General features: G+C 44.4%; 1 protein-coding gene across 3 annotated transcripts in view; it reads right to left on the bottom strand.

Annotated features, from left to right (window-relative positions):
* Positions 1-23,526, bottom strand: part of Kcnab1 (potassium voltage-gated channel subfamily A member regulatory beta subunit 1) — a 381,896-nt gene that overhangs the window by 98,929 nt on the left and 259,441 nt on the right. For all 3 annotated transcript variants that reach the window (XM_037206638.1, XM_037206640.1, XM_028888657.2), the window contains exon 2: positions 14,508-14,551. In XM_037206638.1, the coding sequence (XP_037062533.1) occupies positions 14,508-14,551 (44 nt within the window). The remainder of the gene's footprint in view (positions 1-14,507; positions 14,552-23,526) is intronic.

Genomic DNA, 23,526 nt, shown 5'->3' with positions numbered 1-23,526 from the left:
CAATCTCTGGAACTTTACAACTTACTTTTTTTTTTAATGCTATTTTACACTTTTAAAAACATCCCAAGTACAGGCCTGCTGGGGGATGTCTTCTTGTATGCTGTGAACATACATTGTTCCCATTGGTTAATAGATAAGCTGCTTTGGCCTGTGGCAAGTCAGGTTATAACCAGGCAGGAAATCCAAGAGAGAGAGAGAGAGAGAGAGAGAGAGAGAGAGAGAGAGAGAGAGAGAGAGAGAGGAAGAAGAAAGGCAGAGGCAGAAGAGACGCCAGCCCACCACCCAAGAAGCAACATGCCAGCAGACTGGAAATGCCACAGCCAGGTGGCAAAACATAGATTAATAGAAATGGATTAATTTAAGATGACAGAGCTAGCTAACAGGAAACTTGAGCCATTGGCCATACAGGTTGTAATTAATATAGGCCTCTGAGTAAATATTTTATAAGCAGCTGCGGGACCGTGGGGATGGGTGGGAGTGGAGAAACTTCTGGCTACACACAGGCCCACCTGGCCCCGCTTGGTCTGGGTGGGTGGGTGGAAGACATCTTGAGGCACCAGGTGGGTGGGCACCATTACAATGAGCAACTATAAGGTGGAGAAAAGGGTGAGAAAGAGAAGCCGAATGGTTCATGCGCTGCGGAAAGACGGGTAACGGAAGAAGTGAAGGTGGTGAGGAGGAGGCTGGTGTGGATGGTCTCCACTGCCACCTGCGGCCATGGTGACTTCTGAGAGCCATGCTGTCACTATGCCATGCTGATCTAAGTGGCCTGTGCTGCCACCTGGGGCCATGATGACGTCCAGGCCTGGACTGCTGCTGAGGACTATGTCTGGGTCTGTGGTCCTGCTGCAGCTGGGGTCTGTGTTCATGTCCATGGCTCATGTTGCCACCAAAAGACACAAGGTTGCTTTGGGTCTGGGCAACCAGCTGAGACCATGTTGGTGTCCAAAAGCCATGGACCATACAGATTGGGGTGGCCTGTGCTGCCACCTGAGACCATGGTGACATCTGGGTCTGGGATGGTGCCGAGTGCCATGTCTGAGTCTGTGGCCCTACTGTAGCCAGGGTCTGTGCTAACATCTGTGGCTCCTGTTACCATCAACAGCTGTGCAGATGTTGGGGAATAGGCCACCACCTGAGCTCATGTTGGTATCCAAGGGCCATGCTGCTACAGGGGCCATACTAATCTAAGTGGTCTTAGATTAGTCCCTCCATAACCACATGGGTCTACCTCCAGGACCATGGTGACATTCAGGACTGAGCTGCTGTCTGGGTCAGTGTCCTGATGAATCTGGGGTCTGCGTTGATGTCTATGGCCCATGTTACCACCAGGAGCTATTTCGAACCATGAGTACTGAAATTTGAGGGCTGTGCTGAGCTGGCTCTGCCTTCACTGGGCCTGAGAGATTTGGCCCTGACTGTTCCTGGCTGCTGCAGCAGGAGAGCTGACCCTGCCTCACACAGGAGACCTGTGTGACCTGATGACCCCAGTCTCTGAGAGAGGGGCTCTGCCCCTCACCTGTGTGTGTGGGGTCAGTCCCAGTAGAGGCCTGGACTGACCAGCTCAGCTACCACCCAGACCCACACTCAGTGCTTTGAGTTGACCCACTCCAACATCTACTCCATCAATGACCTGATGGAACATGTGAAGGGACTGATCCTGCAGAGTCAGAGCTTCAGGATCTCCATGACTTGGGGCAACAGCAAGATACCTGAGAGGAGTTTTGGTGAGTGTCCAGTATTGATGGTGTACCAAAAGCCAGAGGGCTTGAACCTGACCAATAACTCATTCCAATGAACAATTGCAAGTAAAGCTGTTTGGACAAAGGGTGTACTGTGTGACACACGGCAGCTGCCAGTGCCACCAAGACAAATGAAGAGGTGATGGGGAGGAGGGAAAAGGGTGTGCTGTGTGACATCCTGCACAATGTTACCAAGACAAATGAAGAGGTGATGGAGCAGTGGGAAAATAGAGGAGGAGTGAGGTATTTTTTTTAATTAATATTTTAATTTTTAAAAAATTTTTAAATTTTCTTGGGGGGAGATGCTACGAGTGGTTATGGAGGGACTGAGAAGTGAGTGGGATTGGGGTACATGATGTGAAATTCCCAAGGAATCATTAAAAAATTTTGTTTAAAAAAAATCCCAAGTAGTCAAGCCTAAATCTGAATGAACTCAGCAGGTTATACTTATATATACATATGTACGTGCAGACAACAATAATAAAGAAGAAAAGGTCGTGAATTTGAGAGAGTGGAAAGGATATTTGGAGATGGAGGGGGGAGAAGAGGGGTGGAGATGATTTAAATACACTATTATGTATGACATTATCAAAAACATTTTAAATTAAAAAACGAACCTCCTTTCTCATTTCTTCTTCCCATTATTGCTGATTTTGTCATGCCTCATTGACCTCATACCCCGACATGTATTTTGTGCACATGTTTACTCACGCTCACAGTGTAGTGAGCTGGGCTCACAGAAGGCCGTTCACATGTTGCTACATTTCAGTTTTCTACAAAAATGAGACCATTTGGCTCAACATGCTTGTCTCCGTACTTGTTTTGCCCGCCTCTCCACCTTGCTATCTGCTGTGTGTCCATCACGTTTAGAATTGGCTTTTTAAAATGCATCTGACCAAGGTGGCTAACGTAATGAAGTCATCTCAGCTGCTGATCACATGGCAGAAATCTCAAGCTTCCTGCCATGGCTTCCGTGTGTTCTGTACTCCAAGGTGGCTTCTCATCTGTTCCTCCCCTGTGACAGCTCTCTCTAGGCTTCTCCTCTTACTGAACTTTATCACTTCATTTAGGAAATATTTATTAAGCCCTCTCCATTCCCTCCAAACCTTGCCAGATGGTGAAATCAAGACGGCAAGAGTTAATCATGGCCTCCGTTTTCTGAAACCCTAAGTGGGAAGAGAAGCCGCATACTCAAATCATTCCAGTATCTGGTCGGGGCCCAAAGGCTATGTCGTTGAGAGGATTGGGATGGGATATTGAAGGAGCCTCTGATCAAGACTTTGTGGTCTGGAAAGCATCTCTCCAGCCTAGAAAAGAGGAAGAACTGGGCCATGGTGGCACAGCCTGTGTTTCTAGCATCCAGGATGCTGGGCGGGGGGTGGTGAGTTCCAAGTCAGCCTGAGCTACATAGTGGGTCCCTGTCTTACACAGACAGAAACCTCCACTCCTAAACAAAACCAAAATGCCATGTCTTTATTTATCAGACTGGCAGATCCTATTTATCACAAAAAATCTGGCAGCTCCCAACAGCACTTGCTCCCTCCCACAGCACCGGGAGAGGTGACCACCGCCTCTTGCACCCCATTTCTGCATCTTGTACCCCTTCTTTGTGCCGTGGCAGCACGATTTCAATTGCTCTTCTCTTCACTCTCTCCCTGTCCTGGCTGCTCTTCTTGCCTGTTAGCCTTCCTCCAGAGTCTTCTGTGGCTTCCCCGACTCTGACATAGAGAGCCCTTGAGTCATTCCTATATTCCCATGGAGCCTCATAGTTCTCTGAGGCTGATCTGTGAACTGATCATACGTTTACAAATTCCATAGATGAGCATACACTGAGAATCGCCTCTGTTCTAGACATGTGTTCTGAATCAGGGATCAAATAGCAAACAAGTTATTCTGGAAGCGTTACAATCAGCGCACAGCATTTCAATAAGCAGGGGCGGCCTGTGGGGGCGCTATAGTCCGAGAACCAGCCCCCTTCAGTATAGACAGTGCAAGGTCCTGCCCCTGTGGCCCTTCCTCCCACTTTCCCAGCATAGAATCTGTTGGTCGTTCAACCCACGTGCACACGGAAAGACGTGCCTGGATTCCCCATTTTATAGGATGCGCTCAGCTCCCTCAGCCTCTAGCCCCAGTGAACTCTGGAGACAAGATACAGGTGGCACTTGCAGTTTCTTCTGAGCAAAGGCTGAAGGAGCAGCATGGTAGGGCCTACAGTGTGAATATGTATGGGAGGTAAGGTCAGAGACCAAGGGAAAGTGTCTGGAAAAAGCTTGTTAGAGTTCGGAGTGCCAGGTAAGCCTTTCATCTCCCTCGCTCCCTCTCTTCAGCCACAAGCGGTCCCCACGGTTTGACTGTCAGCTCTAATTTAGCTTCTCCTCATTACCTCATCACCCATTTCCTATAATTACACGTTGGGCAGCTCCTTCTCTTCTCATTTTAATTAGTTGTCAGATATAAAATGAGGCAGTATTTTCTGCTTCACTCTCATGGATGCCCTCCTCGGCATGTTTTCATTATCCAGGTGTTTGGGTGAGGCTTTTATTTGTAAATGAGCCACTAATCTCACGGATCCTTCGCGATTATTGGGAACATGCAGGCAAGAATGTATTAAAACCCTGGGATGGTAAAATGGCCCCGGAGGAAAGGCACTTGCTATTGAACTTGATGACCTGAGTGGATTCCTGGGTCTTAAATGTTGCAAGGAGAGAACTGGCCTCTCCAAGCTGTCCTGTGACCTTCACCTGCGGTCACAGCAGGCACCCTCTTTCACAAACATAATGTCGAAAATTAAAAAAAAAAAAAAAAAAACATATTCAAGAGCCAAAACTGGAGGTTGGAGAGATGTCTCTAGCAGGTAAGAGAACTGACCGCTCTTCTGGAGGACCCAGGTTCGACTCCTAGCACCCACATGGCCCTCATAACAGTTTGTGACTCCATCTGTAGGGAATCTAACACCTTCTTCTGGTTTCCATGGGCACTGCATACACACGGTGCACAGAAATAAATGCAGGAAAAACACTCATCACATAAAACAAAAATAACATTAAATCTTAAGTGGAAAAAAAGAGCCAAAGCCAGAGAAATTGTCCACTGGGCAAACTGAGGCAACAGGAGGTGAATGTGGATTGACTCATTAAACTGAGCATACCTCATGTGGATGAGAAAGTGAGAATTTAGATATTTGACCACAGCTATTAGCAACATAATTAAGATTCAGGGAAGCTGAATAAGAATAGAAGGTTCTACCTCATCATGGTGGTCATGTGTTTGTTACAGTCAACCATTGTTTCCTCTCTTTAGAAAAGAGTTCTTTACATTTCTTCTGAGAATGCAGTTTCGGTGATTTGTAGTAATTCTTTTTTTAATTATTAAAGAAGATTTGTTTTATTTTTAATTACGTATAGATTGCATATGTCTGTGTGGAGGTATGTTTGTGTGAGTGTAGGTGGTACCCAGGGAGGCAGAGGCGTCAAATCTGCCTGGAGCTACAGTTTGTTACAAGCAGTGCTGAGCTGCTATGCGGGTTCTGGAACCAAGTATGTACTCTTAACCATTGACCAACACTCCACATCTATTTATGGGGTACTAGGAACTGACCTAGGGTTTCATTTATGCTGAGTAAGCATTCTACCATAAAACCATAACCTCTGCTGGAGCAGTTCTTGGTTGTCTAAAGTCCTTTAGGAACTGGTTCATGGAAAGATACCACAGCCAATGAGATATGAGGCTTGGCGCTATGGCAGCCATTTTATCACTCTGAGGTCAGCCTGATAACGGAAAAACCTTATAGAACTCAGTTTGATTTCTCAAAAATGCCATATGAGTCTACTGTCTATACAGACCTGGAGAAATTAAGCTTCTGGTCTAGAAATTTCTGTATTTTTGGAAGCTGTTTTTGCATTGCTTGGATCCAGGATTTTTGCTCAATTGTTTTGGAAAGTTCTTGATTAATTCGTTTTCAGCATACCTGGGAAGACCTGGGACTTTATTCATATCTTGAACTGTGACTCCTATGGCATATGAACACTGACCCACAGGGGACCACTCAGGTTCTTATGCTGTCCTTCTAGAGATGGCTTTCTGCAGCTGTCATTCTCTTTACTGGACATTCTAGAAGTACACCCCCCACTGTGTCAGAAGATGGCACCCCAAATGATTCCTCCAGCACCTTTTCTTCACTGTTAAAGGAACTCAAGTGTACTGCTGACCAGGATGATTGAACCTAAATTTGAGTTTTTGTGTTGCAGAAGGTTTTGAAGAATAATCTCTTTGTAAACATAGAATGAACAGTGGGCTTTGAACTGTAGATACACAACACATGGCTGTGTCCAAGATGCTCAGCAGAGGAGCTATGGTGAAGCACACGGTATCTAGGTAGTAGCGTACCAGCAAGGAAAAAGCAGGACATCATTCAAGGCATCTGCACAAAATCAAAACCATCTCAATCAAAACCATTCTGCCTTTGAAGTGTCACAGCGAAAGTGTACCTGATCCTGGGTAGAAACAGATTCTGGCTCTGCTTACATCCGGGGACCACCCCAGTGCTGGACAGGGATGCCAAGACTCATTGCACATTCTAGCCATTTCTAGCTGGAAGCCAGCTTCTGCCAGAAGTCCTGCTGAATCTGCCTAGTGCCCACACAACCTCTCTTGGAGTTGAAAAAGCCTCACATGTGATGTGACTGTGGCCTGGTTTCTTTTCTGTTGCTGTGATAGAACACCATGGCAAAACCAGCCAAGCGAGGGAGGGTTTATTTCAGCTCACGGTTCAAGGGTACAGGGTCCATCAGAGCTGGGAGGTCAAGGCAGCAGGAACCCAAAGCAACCAGTCATATGGAACCCATAATCAGGAAGCAGAGAGCCATGATTAGGAATACTCATCTCTCTCTCCATTGTGTTCGGTCCAGGATTCCTACGCAGGGAATGGTCCCACCTACAGTTAAGACAGATCGTCCTGCATCAATGAACCCGATCCAGATGATCTCTCAAGGACATTCTCAGAGGCTAACAACGCAGATAATCCCTCATAGGTCTGTACAGAGATGTGTCTTCTAGAGGATTTTAAGACCTTTCAACGCAACAGTTAACAAACCATCACAAACTGCTGTCTTCTCAAGGAGGAGCCAGGATGCAGGGACCGTGGGTGATGGTAGTGGCTGTGTGTGCCTGTCTGCTGGTGAGGGAGAATGATGACGACTGATCTTTGTTACCAGGTTGACTGGATTGAGAGACACCTAGAGCGTTAGTAAAGCACAGCTCTGAGTGTAGAGGACAAGCTGTCTCCAGAGATGAGTAGACCCTGAGGGGCGTGAGTGAATGCAGGCCGTTCCATTGATGAGCTAAAAAGTAGACCCATGGGAGGTGGTGGCTCTGAAAGGTGGAGCCTGCTGGGGGGAATCAGGCCTTTGGAAGCACACCTCTGAGGCTGTATCTTGCCCTGGCCCCTTCCTGTTGTGATCCCCTCCATTGCCTGTTCACCAGGAGGTGAACAACTTCATCCTTCCTGCTGCTTTATTGTTCTGACTCTCCATGACCCCAAGAACAACGGAGCCAGGGGAAGTGGGCTGAACCTTTGTAACCACGAGCAAAATGAATATTTCTTCTTTAAATTGCTAGGTGATTTTTTTTTTTTTTCACAGCAGTGAGAGAAGTAAAACAAGGGGCGAGGTTGGAAATGTATGAGACTACCAGCTCTAGCACTGGATGGGCTTTTCTGGATTCTGTTTCCCTCTTTTGTAAAAGAGCTGATGACTGCAAAGACTGAATCTCTCCTAACCGTGTTGCTTTTTAGGAATGCCACGTTTATAAGTCGTTACTGTTTCTGTCAATTGCCCAGTCATGGGTTCTGATTTTTTTTTTTTCTCCTTGAGTTCTCTTCTAATTGCTGTATGGAATGTCAGGCTACTATTTTTGTCCCTCAATTGTGTCTTTGGTCCTAATGGACTCTTTCAAGCAAAGGCAAGCGGTCAGCGGCATGCTTGTTCAGATGGATCCGGTTGTCAGCAATTCTTAAGAGCATTTTATCATTAACTATTCACTTAAGATCCCATTTGGATAAGGGGCTGGGGAGATAGCTCAATGGGTAAAGTGTTCGCTGTGTAAACACAAGGATCAGAGTTCAGCCTTCAGAACCTGTTTTAAAAGGCTGGGGGGTGGGGCATGTGTGTTTGTAAACCCAGCACTGGGGAATGGAGACAGGTAGCTCTTTGGGGGCTCATGGGCCAGCCAGTACAGCCTGCTTGTCAAGCTCCAAGTCAAGGAGAAACACCTGTGGATGACTCCTGAGGCATGACCTCAGGAGTTGACTTCTGGCCTCCACACACAAGGCATACACATGTACCTGTACACACAAGTGCACCAACATGAACGCATACCCACACGTTCACATACATGTCCTATTTTGTAAAAATAAAAGTGCCTACTAATTTTTCTATGTATATGTCATGGTTTTGTTAGAATTTTCCAGGATGAGTGACAAGCCTAAAAGCTCTGGTACATTTAATATTCATGTGAGTATTTTGGTCCCCTGATACTTCATTCTGTTCGCATTCTACAGAAAAATTGTTAAAATCTTTGAGGAGAGAAATTGTGCTTTTAAAGGGTCTCTCAGGTGTATGGAGGCACTTTATAAACGCTTATAACTGTTGTTATAACAATAGGTGGGGTGGCTAGTTTATCGTGGCCTTACTTAGCAACAGAACTGGGAATCATGAAGGGTGTCATAAAAATAATCCTAACCATGTTAAATGTTTAATGTCATGTGCTCCTGGTGCCAAAATATTGAAGTACAGTGCGAGCATCTCCAAGGCAGAGGGAGATGAGCCAGCAGTACATTCTGCACACAAGCAATGCATTAGAAAGAGGCCCCAAATGTTCTAAGTTCTACTGCTTGTACTCTCAAATTCGGCTGTGGTTAGGCAGGGTAGCAGCCGGGATGGGAAAAGCTGAATGGCAGGGTGTCAGTTCACTGACCTACCTCAGTAGCCTCCTCAAGCACTGGGTGCTACAGAAGCCCTGAGGTTATTCCAGACTGGATTTATTCATTTTTCCATTGGTTTCTTCGACACCAGTAGGTCTTGATGGCTGTGGGCAGAGCGTTTACACAACGTCCCTGCTAATGCTATCTCTGGGTGCGATTCGCCTCTTCTTCCTATATTTTCCCCAGCAGGACTGTGTTTCTTAGCTGCATCATTACTTCGTCCTCAAGCCACCCTGCCATTCTGCTCCTCTTCTATGTGTTCTTCATCTGCCAGAAGAAAGCTTGGCAGGCAAGAATCTTCCAGCCGCTCCTCAAGTAGAGAAGAAGGCCAGAGCTGTCACCTTTAGCTATGACCTTTAAAGCATTTCAACAAATGATACCTGTAGTCTTTTGATTGCCTGGAAGTGTCCATGCCTAACGTCCAAGGTCTCAGTTGAACACGGGCCAGGACTGAGATGACATCTGAGGCTTGAGCAGCAAAGCCAACTCACTGATCTGACAGCTGGGGTCTGTGGAGCCCGGTGAAGCACCTAAGGCTGGCGCTGTATTCCTCTTGTGAATATTTTGCCTTTTCTCCCTTACAGAGGCAGCACAGACACATCCTGAGAGAGTGTCTTGCCATCACCTGTTTCGAATGAAGCCTATCAGCCTCGTGAACTGCTTTCTTTTTTTCCTATTTTTTTTTTACACAGTGTCTTATCATAGGTATTCAGTCTCTAAGCTCTTGAAGCTCAAATTGGTATTTATTGCTCTTAGATCGACACATTTCAAAGTTCACAAAACTAAATGGTTCATACAGAATGAGTTCAAACAAACAAACAAACAAAAAACAAAAACAAGCAAACAGAAAAACAAGCAAAACCAAACAGACAGACAAACAGAAATATACTGCAGTCCTCTCTCTAGAGTCATATTTGACATTTTGGGGGCTCCTTAATTTGTTACAATCTTTGTTTGAATCTTCCTCATTTTTTTCTTTAAAAAGTTTAAAGGTTACATGTATTTATGTGTGTGTGTGTGTGTGTGTGCTGTGTGTGTGTGTGCTGCGTGCGCGCACATGTATGTGTCATGGTGCATGTGTGGAAGTCAGAATAACTTGTGGGAGTTGGTTCTCTCCTTCCACCACGTGGCTCCCAAGGAGAAAACCTAAGTTGTGAGGCTCTGTGGCCAGTGCCTTTACTCACTGAGCCATCTTGCCACCCTCCTCCCTTTTCTGTTTTGAGAAAGGGTCCCATGTAGCCCCGTCTGACTTTAACATTTCTAAGTAGCAGCAGGTGACCTTGAACATCTGATCCTCCTGCCTCTGCTTCCCAAGTGCTGGATTACAAGTATTTGCCATGATGACCAGAGCATGTTGAGCTTCCTATGTGCCTGTTGATTAGACTATTTTTCTCCACAGATACCAACTTCAAGATAATTGGTCAATATTTTTTGCATCATAGTTCTAAATACATCTATATGTGGTGTGTGTGTGTGTGTGTGTGTGTGTGTGTGTGTCCATCCTTTCTCTTTTTGAGTGTATATATGTGTTTATAGTATACCTGCATGTTCACATGTGTGTGGGTGTACTTCAGTTTGCAGGTTCACATGTTTGTGTGTCTATGTGGAGGTTGGAAGTTGATGTCAAGTGTCTTCCCAGCTGTTCTCTATCTTGTATATTGAGGCAGGATCTTTGACTGAATCCCAACGCTTGCAATTTTGGGTAGTCTGGCTAACTAGCTTGCTTCAGGGAGTTTCTGTCTCCACCCCCTCATGCTGGGATTGCAGACAGGCTGCTCTGCCCACATGGCTCTTACATGGGTTCTGGAGATATGAACTCTGGTCCTCATGCTTATATAACAAACATTTTTCCTGCTGAGCCATCTTCTCAGCTGATATCTTCTTAATTTACTGTATTTTAAATCTCATGCCCCTGAGTAGTTTCTTTCAGTAATGTATAATGATTTACCATAAGCACATTCTCAAAAAACCTAGTGATGATTAATTTATCTTTATTGTCAAATTTGCAGACGTTGAAGTCACCTAGGAGACATGTCTCTGGGAGTATTTGTCTGCAAGAACATTTCCAAACAGTTCTAATTAAAGAGGGGAGACCCACTCTTCATGTGGGTGGCATCGTTCCATGGTCTGGGGTCTAAGAATGTAAGCCAAATAAATGCATTCTTCCCCCAGGTTGCATTGGGCCATGCTATTTCAGTACAGCAAGAGAAAATGAGCTAACACAGCTCCAGGCCGCCCTCCCTCTCTGCCATGATGGGTTGTTCCAGGCAAACTATGAACCAAAGTGGACTCCTACATTGTTTCTTCTTGTCAGATATTTAGTCCCATCAGAGAGAAACGTGACTGATACAGATTATTGCGTCTGAAAGGTTGGGAAGTTGGCATATGAAATCTAACCATTCAGTTCACAGGCCTTCTGAACCAGTTTAAAGGAAGAATGCTGAAGATTTTAAAGCTGTAAGCTACAGAAGTGCTAGAGTTCTATTACCAAGGAATAATGGACTATTCTGGGATGTGACAAGACATTGCAGAAATGTGGACAGCAAAGAAGAGGCATGTAAAGTCTCAGAAGAGAACAGGACTCTACTGGAGGTTGGACTAGAGGCCATTTATGTTATAGTCTGGATATACATGAATATATTCTTCCAGAGTTCCAAAAACTTGAATAAGATTGAATTAAATAGTTATGGATTAGCTGGGTGTAGTGGTGCATGCTTTTAATCCCAGCACTTGAGAGCAGAGGCAGGTAGATCTCTGAGTTTGAGACCTGCTTGGTCTACATAGTGAGCTCCAGGACAGTGAGACCCTGTCTTAAAAAAAGAAAAAGAAAGTTACAGCCTAAATGGGAGGAAATTTCATGACTTCATTACATCTAGGCTGAATCAAGGTTACTACTCACTATTCTTAGTCATATCTACAGTGACAGGGACAGAAAAATATGAAAAATGTGCAGTTTAGCAAGGAAATGAATCTGAATGAGTTTAAAGTTATAGGCAAAACAAGTGAAAAGAAAACCATTGTTATAGAGATCAGCATTATTTAAAGACAAACCATGCGCTCTTCCTCAAGACTAGAACTTAGGATATCCTGGCATAAGACCCTGCCCATTGAAGGCTCCATCTTGTGAAAAGACAAATTCATTTGACAGTAGAGAACCTGAGCTGAGAAGTCTACTGAAGGCACTTCCTACCCAAAAGCAACTCCCTAGGACAGTTTTTCCTGATTCAGCTCCTGACACACAGTAGCTATGGCTGTGATAGAAGAGGGTCAAATTGTATCTTGAGCCAGCACAGAACCTGACAGCATCTTCTGGATGATGCTGGGTGTTGCAGACATGCAAAATGCAGCAGTTATAGGGTTCTGGGGGCTTGCAGCCAACTTCCAGAAAGCCTCCGAGGTCAAGCAATGTGTGGCAGGTTCAGATTCCTCCAAGGAGAACCTTGGAGGCTACTGCATAAAACTAGAATCTAAGTAACAATGGGGAACCCAGGATGCTGGCAGTACCAGGACAGGGGTCTAACTGCTGCAAAAGTCCCCAAGCTGGTACATGAGATACCACTCATGTTACAGATGGCAGAGCTAGAACAGCAGGGCTACCCAAGGCCCCTGAGGTCCAGATGACTTCATCATGCATCCCAGGTGCTAGATACACATAAGAATGTATTAGATTCCAGACCAGACTTCCCAGGCTGCAATCACAGAAGCAGCCCTTTGCTGTTTGACAATTGACTGAGACCATTGTCTGCGAATCTCTAACTAAGACCTCTAAATGTCAGGATTCTCACAAGGGACATGAGTTTACACCAAAGGGGTATTAGTGGGTGCACATCCTGCTCCCTATCCTCTTTCCTGACTCCTGCCTGGGAAGCACCCCTTTCCTTTGAGAGCTGTAAGAAGAGACCCCCCCCATTCCAGGTGTGTTGCCTGTCTCCCCCTCAATGCCCCTCCCAAGCTGTCGTCTGTCTGCCTGTCCATGGTGTTAATAATGCTTCTGAAAACTCCTTACCCCTAACAACCCACCTCAGTGTCCCCCTTGAACCCACATGTGAGACCTTTCAATATGGAGTTGTTCGTACATGTTGGCTTTTAGTCTTACTTTATAGCCCCTATTTTCCTTTCAATGTCACCATTTCTGTCTTTTGGGATGGGAATGTTTATTCTGTGCTATGGTATTTTAGAAGTATTAACTTTCTTTTTCTTACCAGGGCTCACCATCAAAAGACTACCTTGAATCTTAGCGGGCTTAACTTTGAGCTTTTGAACAATGGTGGAATTTTTAAGATCTGGGAGGACTCTTGCAGCTGAACAACTTTGTATTATGAGATGGCCGTGGAGAAGGAGACATTCAGGAGGAGGGTGGAGGTTATAGTTAAAATTGATGTTTGGGGTATCAAATTGACAAGGCATAGATTTGTGGTGATTCATTTTCATTGTCAGCGTGACAAGGTTTAGAATCACCTGTGATACCATCTGATGCATCTGTGAGAGCATTTCTAGAGAGGTGAATGCATGACACCATTCCATGGGTCTCCGTGAATAAAAATAAAAAGGAGAAAGTGTACTGAACACCAGTACAATGGGGGAAAACAGTTCAGAGTTTCCTCCATCTTGTTGAGGCCATTCCAAGTTTAACTAGAATCTGACCTCGTTGATGGAATCCCGTGCAAAGTTACCCAACTCTCTTCTAGAAACCCCAGGTCAGGATGTCCTAGCTAACTTATCTTAGCCATTGTTAAAACTGCTTGTGCGGAACCTCCTCCAGCTAAGCGCTGTCTGAGCTGCCTGTTTTTGCAGAACCCCCTCAGACTGGCTAACGGCTTATCTTAGCTTTGGTTAAAACTGCTTGCTTCAATCTGCTTATTGTGTGAAGCACTTCCGCCCCCTGCAGTTGCTGGATGAGATGCCTGGACAAGGCCTCTGCCCTTAAAAACCCAGTGTTCTGGACACTTGGGACACACCTAGGTCCCTGAACACCTGGGTGTGGTCCCAGTCATCTGGAATATAAAGACTTTTGATTGGCCATGTACTATACACACAATGGTCCTCTCTGTTGAGCTCCCAGCCACATCAGAATACATCTTTCTTTCCTTCCTGACTTTAGACACAACACCATATCCATACTACATTTTGCCAATTATAAATGACACAGAATAAATATTCCATTCCAAAAAGTGTCCCCACCCCCATTTAATTCAGTTCAGGACTGACTGCCAGGGAATGGTTCCATCCACAGTTAAGATGGGTCTTCCCATATCAACTAGCATAATCAAGATAATGTCTCATAGGAATGCCTAGAGGACCATCTCCCTTGTTCTAGATTCTGTCAATTGACGACATTTTGTGTGTGCATTATCTCAGTTTGCACCCAACAATTTGAAGTAGATTTTTTAAAGCACGTAAAATATATAACAATATCAGGAAATAAGTGAAGAAATTAGTCAAGGGGAAATAAGAATAGAATGGTAGGTAAACTGAAGGCAGGCCGAGGTAAGCATATGTGTGTATGTTTACATCTTGCACACTAGATAAGTAGGAGAGGTACATGGTCCTCCTCCTCTGAGACTGCTTTCTGCTTGAGGTAGAAGATGAACGAACATGATGGGTCCTTGGGTCTGGACAGGGAGATGGGCATGCTGGACAAGGAAAGGCTCAGAGGGGAAATGGGCAAAGCTGGCCAGTCTCCTTCTACTGAGATGGAACCCTGACCTACATCACAGTCACTGTCAGGTATCTCCTCAGTCTCCCACCTTCCCACCCATCCCCCCAGTAACACCATGAGTACTTACCAAGACCCAAGCAAGAAACTCTGAGTCCTGATTTCCCAAGATTCCTAGAAGAAAAGAAAAGCAACACATAGTTATCACTTCCACCTGAGAAGCAGCCCACAAGTAACCCTGAATATTATCTTTCTTGACAAGAGCTGAGACAGAGGACAGTGTCCCCGAGCCTTGGGAAGCTCCTCTCTTTCTTTGCTATTTTCATTGCATCTCTGCTTCATTTTGTCATTGAGAAACTCAAAATCTTCTAAGGCTTAGCCTAAGAACAAAGTGTCCCCACAAAATGAAGCTTTTCAATTTTAAATTGTCTCTATTAATTTGATTCTGCGTTTACTTCTCTCTCTCTTTCCTTCTAGAATGTGCATTCTTCCAGAGCAAGGAGATTTACCTTTTTCACTAACCAACTGTCCATCATTTATCACAGACATTCTACAGCATATGCACTTAATAAACGTTGACTTGTTGACTTAATGACTTCTAAAAGACAAGGAAAACCATCTTTATTGCAATCTATTTTTATACAAGTTTGCAGAAAATTAACACAGGAAGTACTGATAACCTTTAAAGAAGGAGTCTTCTTTTATTTCTTAACATTTTTTTTTTTATCCCTGAAAGTTCATTAAGGAAAAGAAACATAGTTTTGTGATTTCACACAGAGATGGAACCAGGTGTTGCCGCTCTCATATACCTACGAGTCTTTATGGAAATCCAGAACTAACCCATTTCTGTCCTCTAACTAGTACTTCTCAGAGAAGACATCAGATTCTCAACCAGTAAATGTCTCATAGAACCAGGGTGCAGATCAAACCAAGGAGTCAAAGCTGAAGCAATTACAACTTTGGGGAAAACAATTGTTCCTTTTTCTGACCACACACTGTGCAGCTCCCTCACAACTTCTGCTCCAGAGCAAGACCCTGGTCCCTTCCCCAGCTGGTTCTCCTCCTTGTAGGCTGATTTGGTTTCTTTCGAGGCAGTTTCTTTCTTAATTGGCACTTTCGTTTTTACACCGTGTTTTTTTTTTTTTCCTTGCTTTTCATTGTCTGTATAATGTCACCAGGTGACACATGTAATTTCATAGCTAGTCAAGTATTTATCAGAATGCAGAATTGAAAGACCCGGGGCTTTGACCCATTGTTACGTTAGCTGAGTGACCTTAGGAAGAAGCTTCTGGGGTTTGATTTCTTCATTAGTAGGATGGGACGTTGGTGTCGGTGGCATTCATTTAGTATTATTTCTATGTGGATGGAATCTGATTAACTATGATAAAGTTATACTGTAAGCCAAGACAGGGCGTTCAGTGCTTCCTGACTGCTGACCTCTAACAGACATGGTGTTGAATTTTCCCACATTATTTGGATATTTGCCACCAGAAGGAAACTTGCACACAAGTACACGTGAAACATGTTGTTGAACTACTAGATAGGAGAAAATGGATATCTTTCATGAAAAAAATTTCATAAGACATTGTTCTTTGATTTGTGTGTGGGGGGGGCAGGGCGGAGATCATTAGGTGTGCAGCTGGAAGATCTTCCTCTGTAGTCTGAAAGTCTGCTTGTTTCCAAAGATGGAAACGTAGAGCAAAAATAGTTTAACAAGGAGAACAAAAAACACAGCATTCAAGATGAAACCAAACAAGAAGAAAAATGTAAGTGAATACTCGAGTCTTCCAGGTAAGACACCCAACACCGATGAGGAAGCAAATGTTTAATGAGAGGTCACTGTGCTCCAGGCACAGCTTTAGGACACAGTGGGGAACAAGGCACAGCTCTCTACTTCACAAAAACCCAAAGTCCAAGGAGGGACAAGGTAGAGCATAACATGTCATCGCAGTTCGGTGGTGTGTGCCCCGTCACAGGAGTCTTAGGGAGCATGGGGTGGGCACTCGGTGCTTCTCATGAGGAAACAGATCTAGACAAGGCTTCCTGTGGACCTTTAATAGCATTAAGTGATTTTGAGAATAATTTGGAGGGGGAACATCAATGTAAAACAAACAAGATAACAACCATAACAACCAACCAAGAAGGCAAAGCAGAACAAAGCATCTTGAAGGCTCACTGGTATAGACCAGAGTTCTCTAACAAATTAGAAAGCAAGTTTGTGTGACTGAACACTGCTTTAGCAAGAGCTTCCCACCCAAGGCAGAGAACTGCCCTATTTTTCCTTTGACTGTGACGTAAGACAATTAATGATCAGTCAGGATGGAAAACTGGACTAGAGAACTGTCAGCAAAACCAAGTTGCCAAATAGCACGAAGTCACCACAGCCCATCCCTTTCCATTGCTATTTACACACAGAGGGCAGCCTTTCTGAAATAAAGAATATGTGGAACATAAGGGAGTTCAATGACAGACAGATGCTGATCCAGCGATTACAGGCCCCATCTGAGCCTTAGTGTTTTTGTGTCTTTCAACACTTTAATCTCTCTTACGCTCTCTAAATATTTTCTTTTTCTTCAGAGAATGGTTACTAAACTTGTGGGGTCGTTTTAAAGTGGTAGACAGACATTTTCCATACTTTAGAGGTTTCTGAGTCTTTCAATATATTGCCCTTACTTTGTCTATTTTCAAGATGTGCACCACATACATAAATCATTCTTTATTTTTTTTTAAAGATTAATTTATTTATTTATTATGTATACAGAAGAGGGTGCCAGATCTCATTACAGATGGTTGTGAGCCACCTTGTGGTTGCTGGGAATTGAACTCAGGACCTCTGGAAGAGCAGCCGGTGCTCTTAACCACTGAGCCATCTCTCCAGCCCACATAAATCATTCTTGACACATGATGATGCTATGCACTTTGCAGATGGAGAAGGTGGAAGGAAAGGCCACTCATGCAGGGCATGAAATCCCAATACTATTGCAGTTATACCAAGTGGCGCAATGGCCTTTTTCCAGACTTTGTCCATCAATGTGAGTCAGAAATGTGGCAGTGACCAGCTACCCTGACCCGTTTAAACCTTGCTAGATGACAGAAGCCCAAACACTTGATACATGTGACACAATGAGTCCCAAATGTGCCCTTCAGTTCTTTGTGTGTGTGGCTACAACATCCAATCACCAAGCGCATCCATCACTCATGCTGAACTATTAACGCATCTCCTGGATTCATTCTGTAGAATGTGTAGAATCTTCACAAGCCCATCATGATCTTTGGTGACATGATGTAGCCAAATGACTCTATAAGATTTCATTTTATTTCTTAATTCCTCAGCGTTCGTGAATGAGGCGACAGAGACTGTCTTAAAGCACATCCGATTTCCAACCACCTCGAATTCCTTCCCCATTTGATCCAAAATAGTCTTGTCGCACAGGCTTCCCTGTTTTATCTGTGTCAGATACGCCCGAAGGAAGTCTCACCATGTTCATTTTTAGTATCTGTTCTCGTTCGACTCAAAAATAAAAGCTCCCCCTTCCCAGGTGAACCCGAAATGCTCTGCTGCTAATATTAGAAATGAATGACATCAATATGGGGACACGGGACACTTGGTTCTGTCAGTCAGAGTTTTGGAAACCCTAAAGCTTAAAGCCTCAGTGAAGTTGTCTGGCTTGTGGAGGACTGGAAGGTTTAATACTGCTTTCTTTTGGGAGGGAGCTGTCCACTGAGCAAATGCATGGCCGAGCCTATTTCTTGCAATGGTTAATGACTAGTATTGTTTTATGGGGCACCAGGCTCTTTTTGCTCCGAAGGCAATAATAGAATAGTGTGAACTGAAATGGAGTGTCATCTCTGCGTAGTAGCGCATGCCTTTCTCCTGCTCTCAGTTCCTTTGAAATCAGAGATGCTAAAAGCAGAAGGTTAGCAGCCCAAATGTGTTGTTCTAAATTGCCTGCTTCTGGATGAGTGTATCTTGGATATTATTATTCACAGTTTTAAACTGCTAGGAAGAGAGGAGTAGCTAGCTAAAATATGTACCTTGCATTTGACCAAGCATATTCTGTCTGACAAAAATCCCCAATTTAAAGATGTCACAGCAGGGACCTACTGAAAGCATATGTAAGAGGCTCCAGGGGCTGTGTAGGTGGTGGACACAAGTCGGATCTGACCTGGTTTTCTTGTGGCCAGAACACTACACTGATCATGACGTCATTTGCTGTCTCTACCTCAACATGTCCCTGACCCTCCACACTCCACTCTGCAATGTGCCATGTCTTACCTGGAAATTACTAAGCAAGTTTATTTTTTTTAAATGTACATTTAACTTTTCTTAAAACAAAACAGAAATAAAAACCAGAATCCAAATTGTATTCATTTGTCAAGGTAGTGAGGGTCATATGGTACATTTCTGTGCTGTGAATGTGACTACAATTGATGAATAGGAGCCTTGAGCTAGGCTTGGAGGAGGGGCTGAGTAGTAGGTACTTACATCATAGGAAGGGAGATAGATAGTAAACTGAACTGACCATTTGATTATGGTGTACTAAAATAGCTTTGGCCTGAGGATGTCTCTACCATTTGAGCCCTTGCATGATGAATCTGCAGCCAGATGGTGTATAAACTTACTGAAAGCATAACTTAAGTATATACTTTGGTAACAAATATCTGAGTCTTAGACAATCACAAACTGTCAACTGATTAGACTGTGCTCAGATAAAGAAAACACAGATCAGTCTTGGTACTAGCCGTTTGCCAAGCCATTGCCCTGTCCCTCACTCTGTCTTAGTGATGCTTGCCCACGTCGCAGAATATAATTTCCTAAACTCTCTGGTTTTGAGGGCTGCCTGATTCATGAATTGTTATTTGCTCAGCAAAGCTCTGTAAATTTTTTTCTAAAGTTCCTAACACTTATAAGAGTAAATAAAACAGATAGTGTGATCTAAATTTAAGATTGTGGGGTAAAGTCTAGAGGCCTCAACCCTACACAAAGAAGGACAGGCAACTAAGAATGCTGAGAGGGGGAGAAAACATGTTCCAGAGAAGAGCACACTGATGGTTACCCAGTACCAAATGGTCAGCCCTGAAAACATACATACAAGTGACATTATACAGACTGAACAGGTTGTTTGTTTGTTTGTGTGTGTGTGTGTGTGTGTGTGTGTATGCCTGTGTGTGTATGTATAGACATATATGAATGTAACAACAATTAATGAAAAAGAGGCCATGGATTTGAAAGAGAATGGGAAGGGGGGTGTGCTGGAAGGAGGAAAGAAAAGGGAGAAATGATGTAATTATAATCTCCAAAAAAAAAAAAAAAAAAAAAAAAGATTGTGATGTGGTGGAAGATTGCCCAGTTGGGGCAGCCAGGAAGAACATTTTTAGGGAAGTGACATTTAAATCTAGAGCCAAGGAGCTCAATGGATAAGGCAGGGACTAACATTCTAGGCAGAGTGAACAGCATGTAGGAGGGCTCAGACTGGAAGAGGCATTGAAGAAGTAGACGTCCAGCGCAGTAGAAGGAAAGAGGAACCCCGAGGGAAGAGTGACTCCAGATGAGTGAGTGGAGAAGCCAGATCTAACAGAGCCTCCCAGGTTAGGGTGTGGGCTAGGGGTTTGCTCTGTGTGAGTAACTCCTGAAAACCATAAGCAGGGAAAATAGGTCAAAGGGAGGTGTGAGAGGAGCTAGGAGGCTAGTCAGGTGGTGCTGATGAGAAGTGATGGTGTCAGTCAGATTTACAGCCATAGGCCAAGGGAGCCTGCAGATGCTTGGGGGTGGGAACCTGTGGGACTAATTGTTTGATTAAATGTAATGGTGAAAAAAAGGACTAAGGGGCCATTCTCGGGCTTCTGACCTGACGGCCGGGTAAAGAGTGTGTTTTTCATTGAAGTAGGGTGCTTTTCACTTTGCTAGACTTTGTTGGAGAAACAGAATATCTTTAAGCTACCGTAGGACACATGGGATTGGAACACCCATGAAACATTCAAGTGACTTAGCTGGGGCCCAGAGTTGGCAGGAAGGATTAGGGGTACCAGACGCCTTGAGCAGAGACAACGCCATGGGAAAGCATATTCATGGAGAGAAAGGGATGGATGGGGGACTTTTAGGGGCTCCAGTTCCCCAGACAGTAGAGAGGAAGATACTTCAGTAAAGCCAATAAGGAGAGACCAAGGTGCTGGGGACTAGGACATGGGCTATGCAGGAGGCCTTCAGGAGGCTGCCTCAGTGGGGGTCAGCTTGCAGAAATGCTGCAGGCTGCTAAGAGATCAAGAGGGATCGGGGAGAAACGCCCTTCGGTTTGAAACAGCATGGCGGCTGTGGCCCCTTGTTTCCTGGAGACCCCTCTCCTAGCCTGGGCTCTAGCCAAGTAGCTTGGTTGTCTCATGGGTGTTTCAATGCCCTTGTGCCCTAAAGTGGTTAATGGTGAGCACTGTAGTGAATCTGGCAGCAGCTGCCTCCGTTCTTTACATACTTCACATTCAACCCACTGATCCTCCTCACTGTATTCTGGCCTGGATGGACATGTGCCCAATCATTCAGGCACATGCCATGAATAAATCACATGTGAGTTCAAGTCATTTGTCTAGAGTCACAGGCAATGAGAACAAGGTTGAGAACAGGATAAGAGAGGCCAAGGAAGCAGTTTTGAGAATTAATGTGGGGCTGAAAAACTTAGCATCATTGCTTCCATGGCCACCAGGACGGGAGAATGGAGATGGGACATGTAATCATGTAGATATCAATATATAAGTTCCAATGCCATGTGGAAGTAGGGCTTGAGAAATGTCTATCCAGGTTCACTTACCACTTGCATAAAAGCTGCATGGTGTTTCCTCATCAGAAACACTTGAATCATTAGGAAAACTTAGTTTGAATGAGACTCCAGAACTTCCATCTTGAAGGCACACAACTTGGGAAGTCAATGGACTTGAGTAGAAATGGATATATACTTATTTGTTTTGTCCAGTTTTAACTAACAGCATTTCCTTCAATTGTGAATATAGCTGAGAAACCAGAGAAGTACACATATGACCTGTGACTTTCCTACACATGGGAACTATGGGTATTTCCATATCACACGACTGTTGCTTCAGAGGTCTCAAAGGAGCTCACTCGTCATTTATATGCAGAACTTCTTAGGAATTGTGACATTCAGCCTGCCCTAAAACTTGTCAGTTAATACTTCAGTAAACAAGTGCATGCATTACTAGGTCACACATTTCAGTTTAAAATTTAATGGGGATTCCATATATTTGGGTGTTTAAAAGTTCCTTTTCTGAGAAGCTCTGGAGGCTTCACCAGGGTTGTGGAGGCATTCCTGTGTTAAGAGTTTCACACACAGATGAAAGCTGCTATTGAATCATTTCTGGTGTGTCCACGCATCTGTTGCAAAGCATATAAACTTACAAGTGTTTGTGTGTGTGTGTTCATATGTGTACAGGTACGTGTGTGTGCAGGAGTGTACACATGTATGTGCATGTACATGGGAGAGCAGAGAATACCTCTGAGGCTTGCCTTTCACACACTGCATTTCTTTCTTTCTCTTTTGGTTTTTAGAGACAGGGTTTCTGTGTAGCTTTGCGCCTTTCCTGGAGCTCGCTCTGTAGACCAGGTTGCCTCTAACTCACAAAGATCCGCCTGCTTCTGGCTCCCGAGTGCTGGGATTAAAGGCGTGTGCCACCACTGCCCAGCTACACACTGCATTTCTATCCTAACTTTCATGTGGCTCATTCATGCAACCTTGTCATAGAACACTTGCCTTTATAGTTTTTTTTTGTTTGTTTTAATATAGAATAATATTTCCTCCCTTGAATCTTCTAGCAAGTTTGTTGCCTCTGATCTGGGCAACCCTTGTGTTCTTGATAGCCTCTGTGGGTCAGCTGGAGAGGCTTGGCTTTCAAATACTTATACCTTGCTATGAAAGACAGCTTTTTATTCCATCAATTAGGAAGTAGGAACCAAGTGATAAAGACTTAAAACCTAAACATCTGGAACGCATGGAAGAGGTGTTTACACAATAAGAAGCGAGCATTTGGTTCTGCCTGTCCCACCTGCTACAAGTTTTAGGGAATTCAGAACTGTCTTCATGTGTGACGTAAGAGGACTGCTGTCTACAGTCAGGATGGGGGCTAGTTTCCAGGGATACCAACCACGTGACCAGGCAAGCTGAATGCATTAACTGTGGTGTGTTGGTGGTGGGAGGGAGGCTCTGGCCCTCCTTGCTGTGAGCATCTTTTCCTCTCAGCTCTCGTTGAGTTGTGTTATTTTATAGTAAATGGGCGACAGTAAGTAAGCATTTCTCTGGGCTCTGTTAGCCACTCTAATCAATAATATCACAGTAAAGGGCTTGGGGACCTCTCATTGGTAGCCAGGTGAGCACAGGTTGTGGGGAACCTGACAGCACAGCTGTGAGGGACATCTGACTGAGGAGGCTACCTTATGGTCTTGGCTCTTGACCTAGTGGAGTCCTCACTAAACCGTTAAGTGTCAGAAGTGAGCTGACTTGCAGGTCACCCTGCCAGTGTCAAGGAAATGAGCAGGGAAGACCAAACCAAAACACCACATCTGGTCACAGAGAACTGTATGCTGAGACTATAGTAGGAGAAAACACTTCCCCACCCTCCAGGATGCAAAGGAGGTAGAGTCGTTGGTCTCCCGAAAGGGGGAAACACACGTCTCCCCTTTCTAAATCCTGCGTAGGATATACCTTACTAAGTAAACAACACCCGCTTACACCATTTTCAGGGCTCGGAGAAGCTCTAAACTTTAGAGTCTAAAGCTTCCTAAATTTTCACCAGGTGGTACTGTATTTCAAAAAGGAAACTCCAAAGACGAAGGCAAAGCCTTCCTTGGCATTCTCTTTGCAATAAGGAATGTGGCTGGTTTCTCCAAAATGAGTTGCAGGGCTCTCAATGGCCAAACAACTCACAATGCATCTGAGCATGTGTCCCAGACCCCTGGTGTTCCCAAATCCATTTTCCCAGGCAAATCTGCATTCTCTGTAGAAAGCACTAAGCAGGGTGGCAGAGACTGAAGGGTGGGGATGACCTTTCAACGTCCACTTAAAGGTAATGCTTTCAGCCAGAGTGCATGAGTTTGCCTTTCCTGGTCTTTGACAGGGGGAAAGAAAACTAATGTGCTCACATTCTTTCTG

Source organism: Peromyscus leucopus, chromosome 6 (assembly GCF_004664715.2).
Source record: "Peromyscus leucopus breed LL Stock chromosome 6, UCI_PerLeu_2.1, whole genome shotgun sequence".
Classification (NCBI taxonomy): domain Eukaryota; kingdom Metazoa; phylum Chordata; class Mammalia; order Rodentia; family Cricetidae; genus Peromyscus; species Peromyscus leucopus.
Note: the sequence above shows the minus strand (reverse complement) of the source record. Positions and strands in the feature narration are given on the sequence as shown.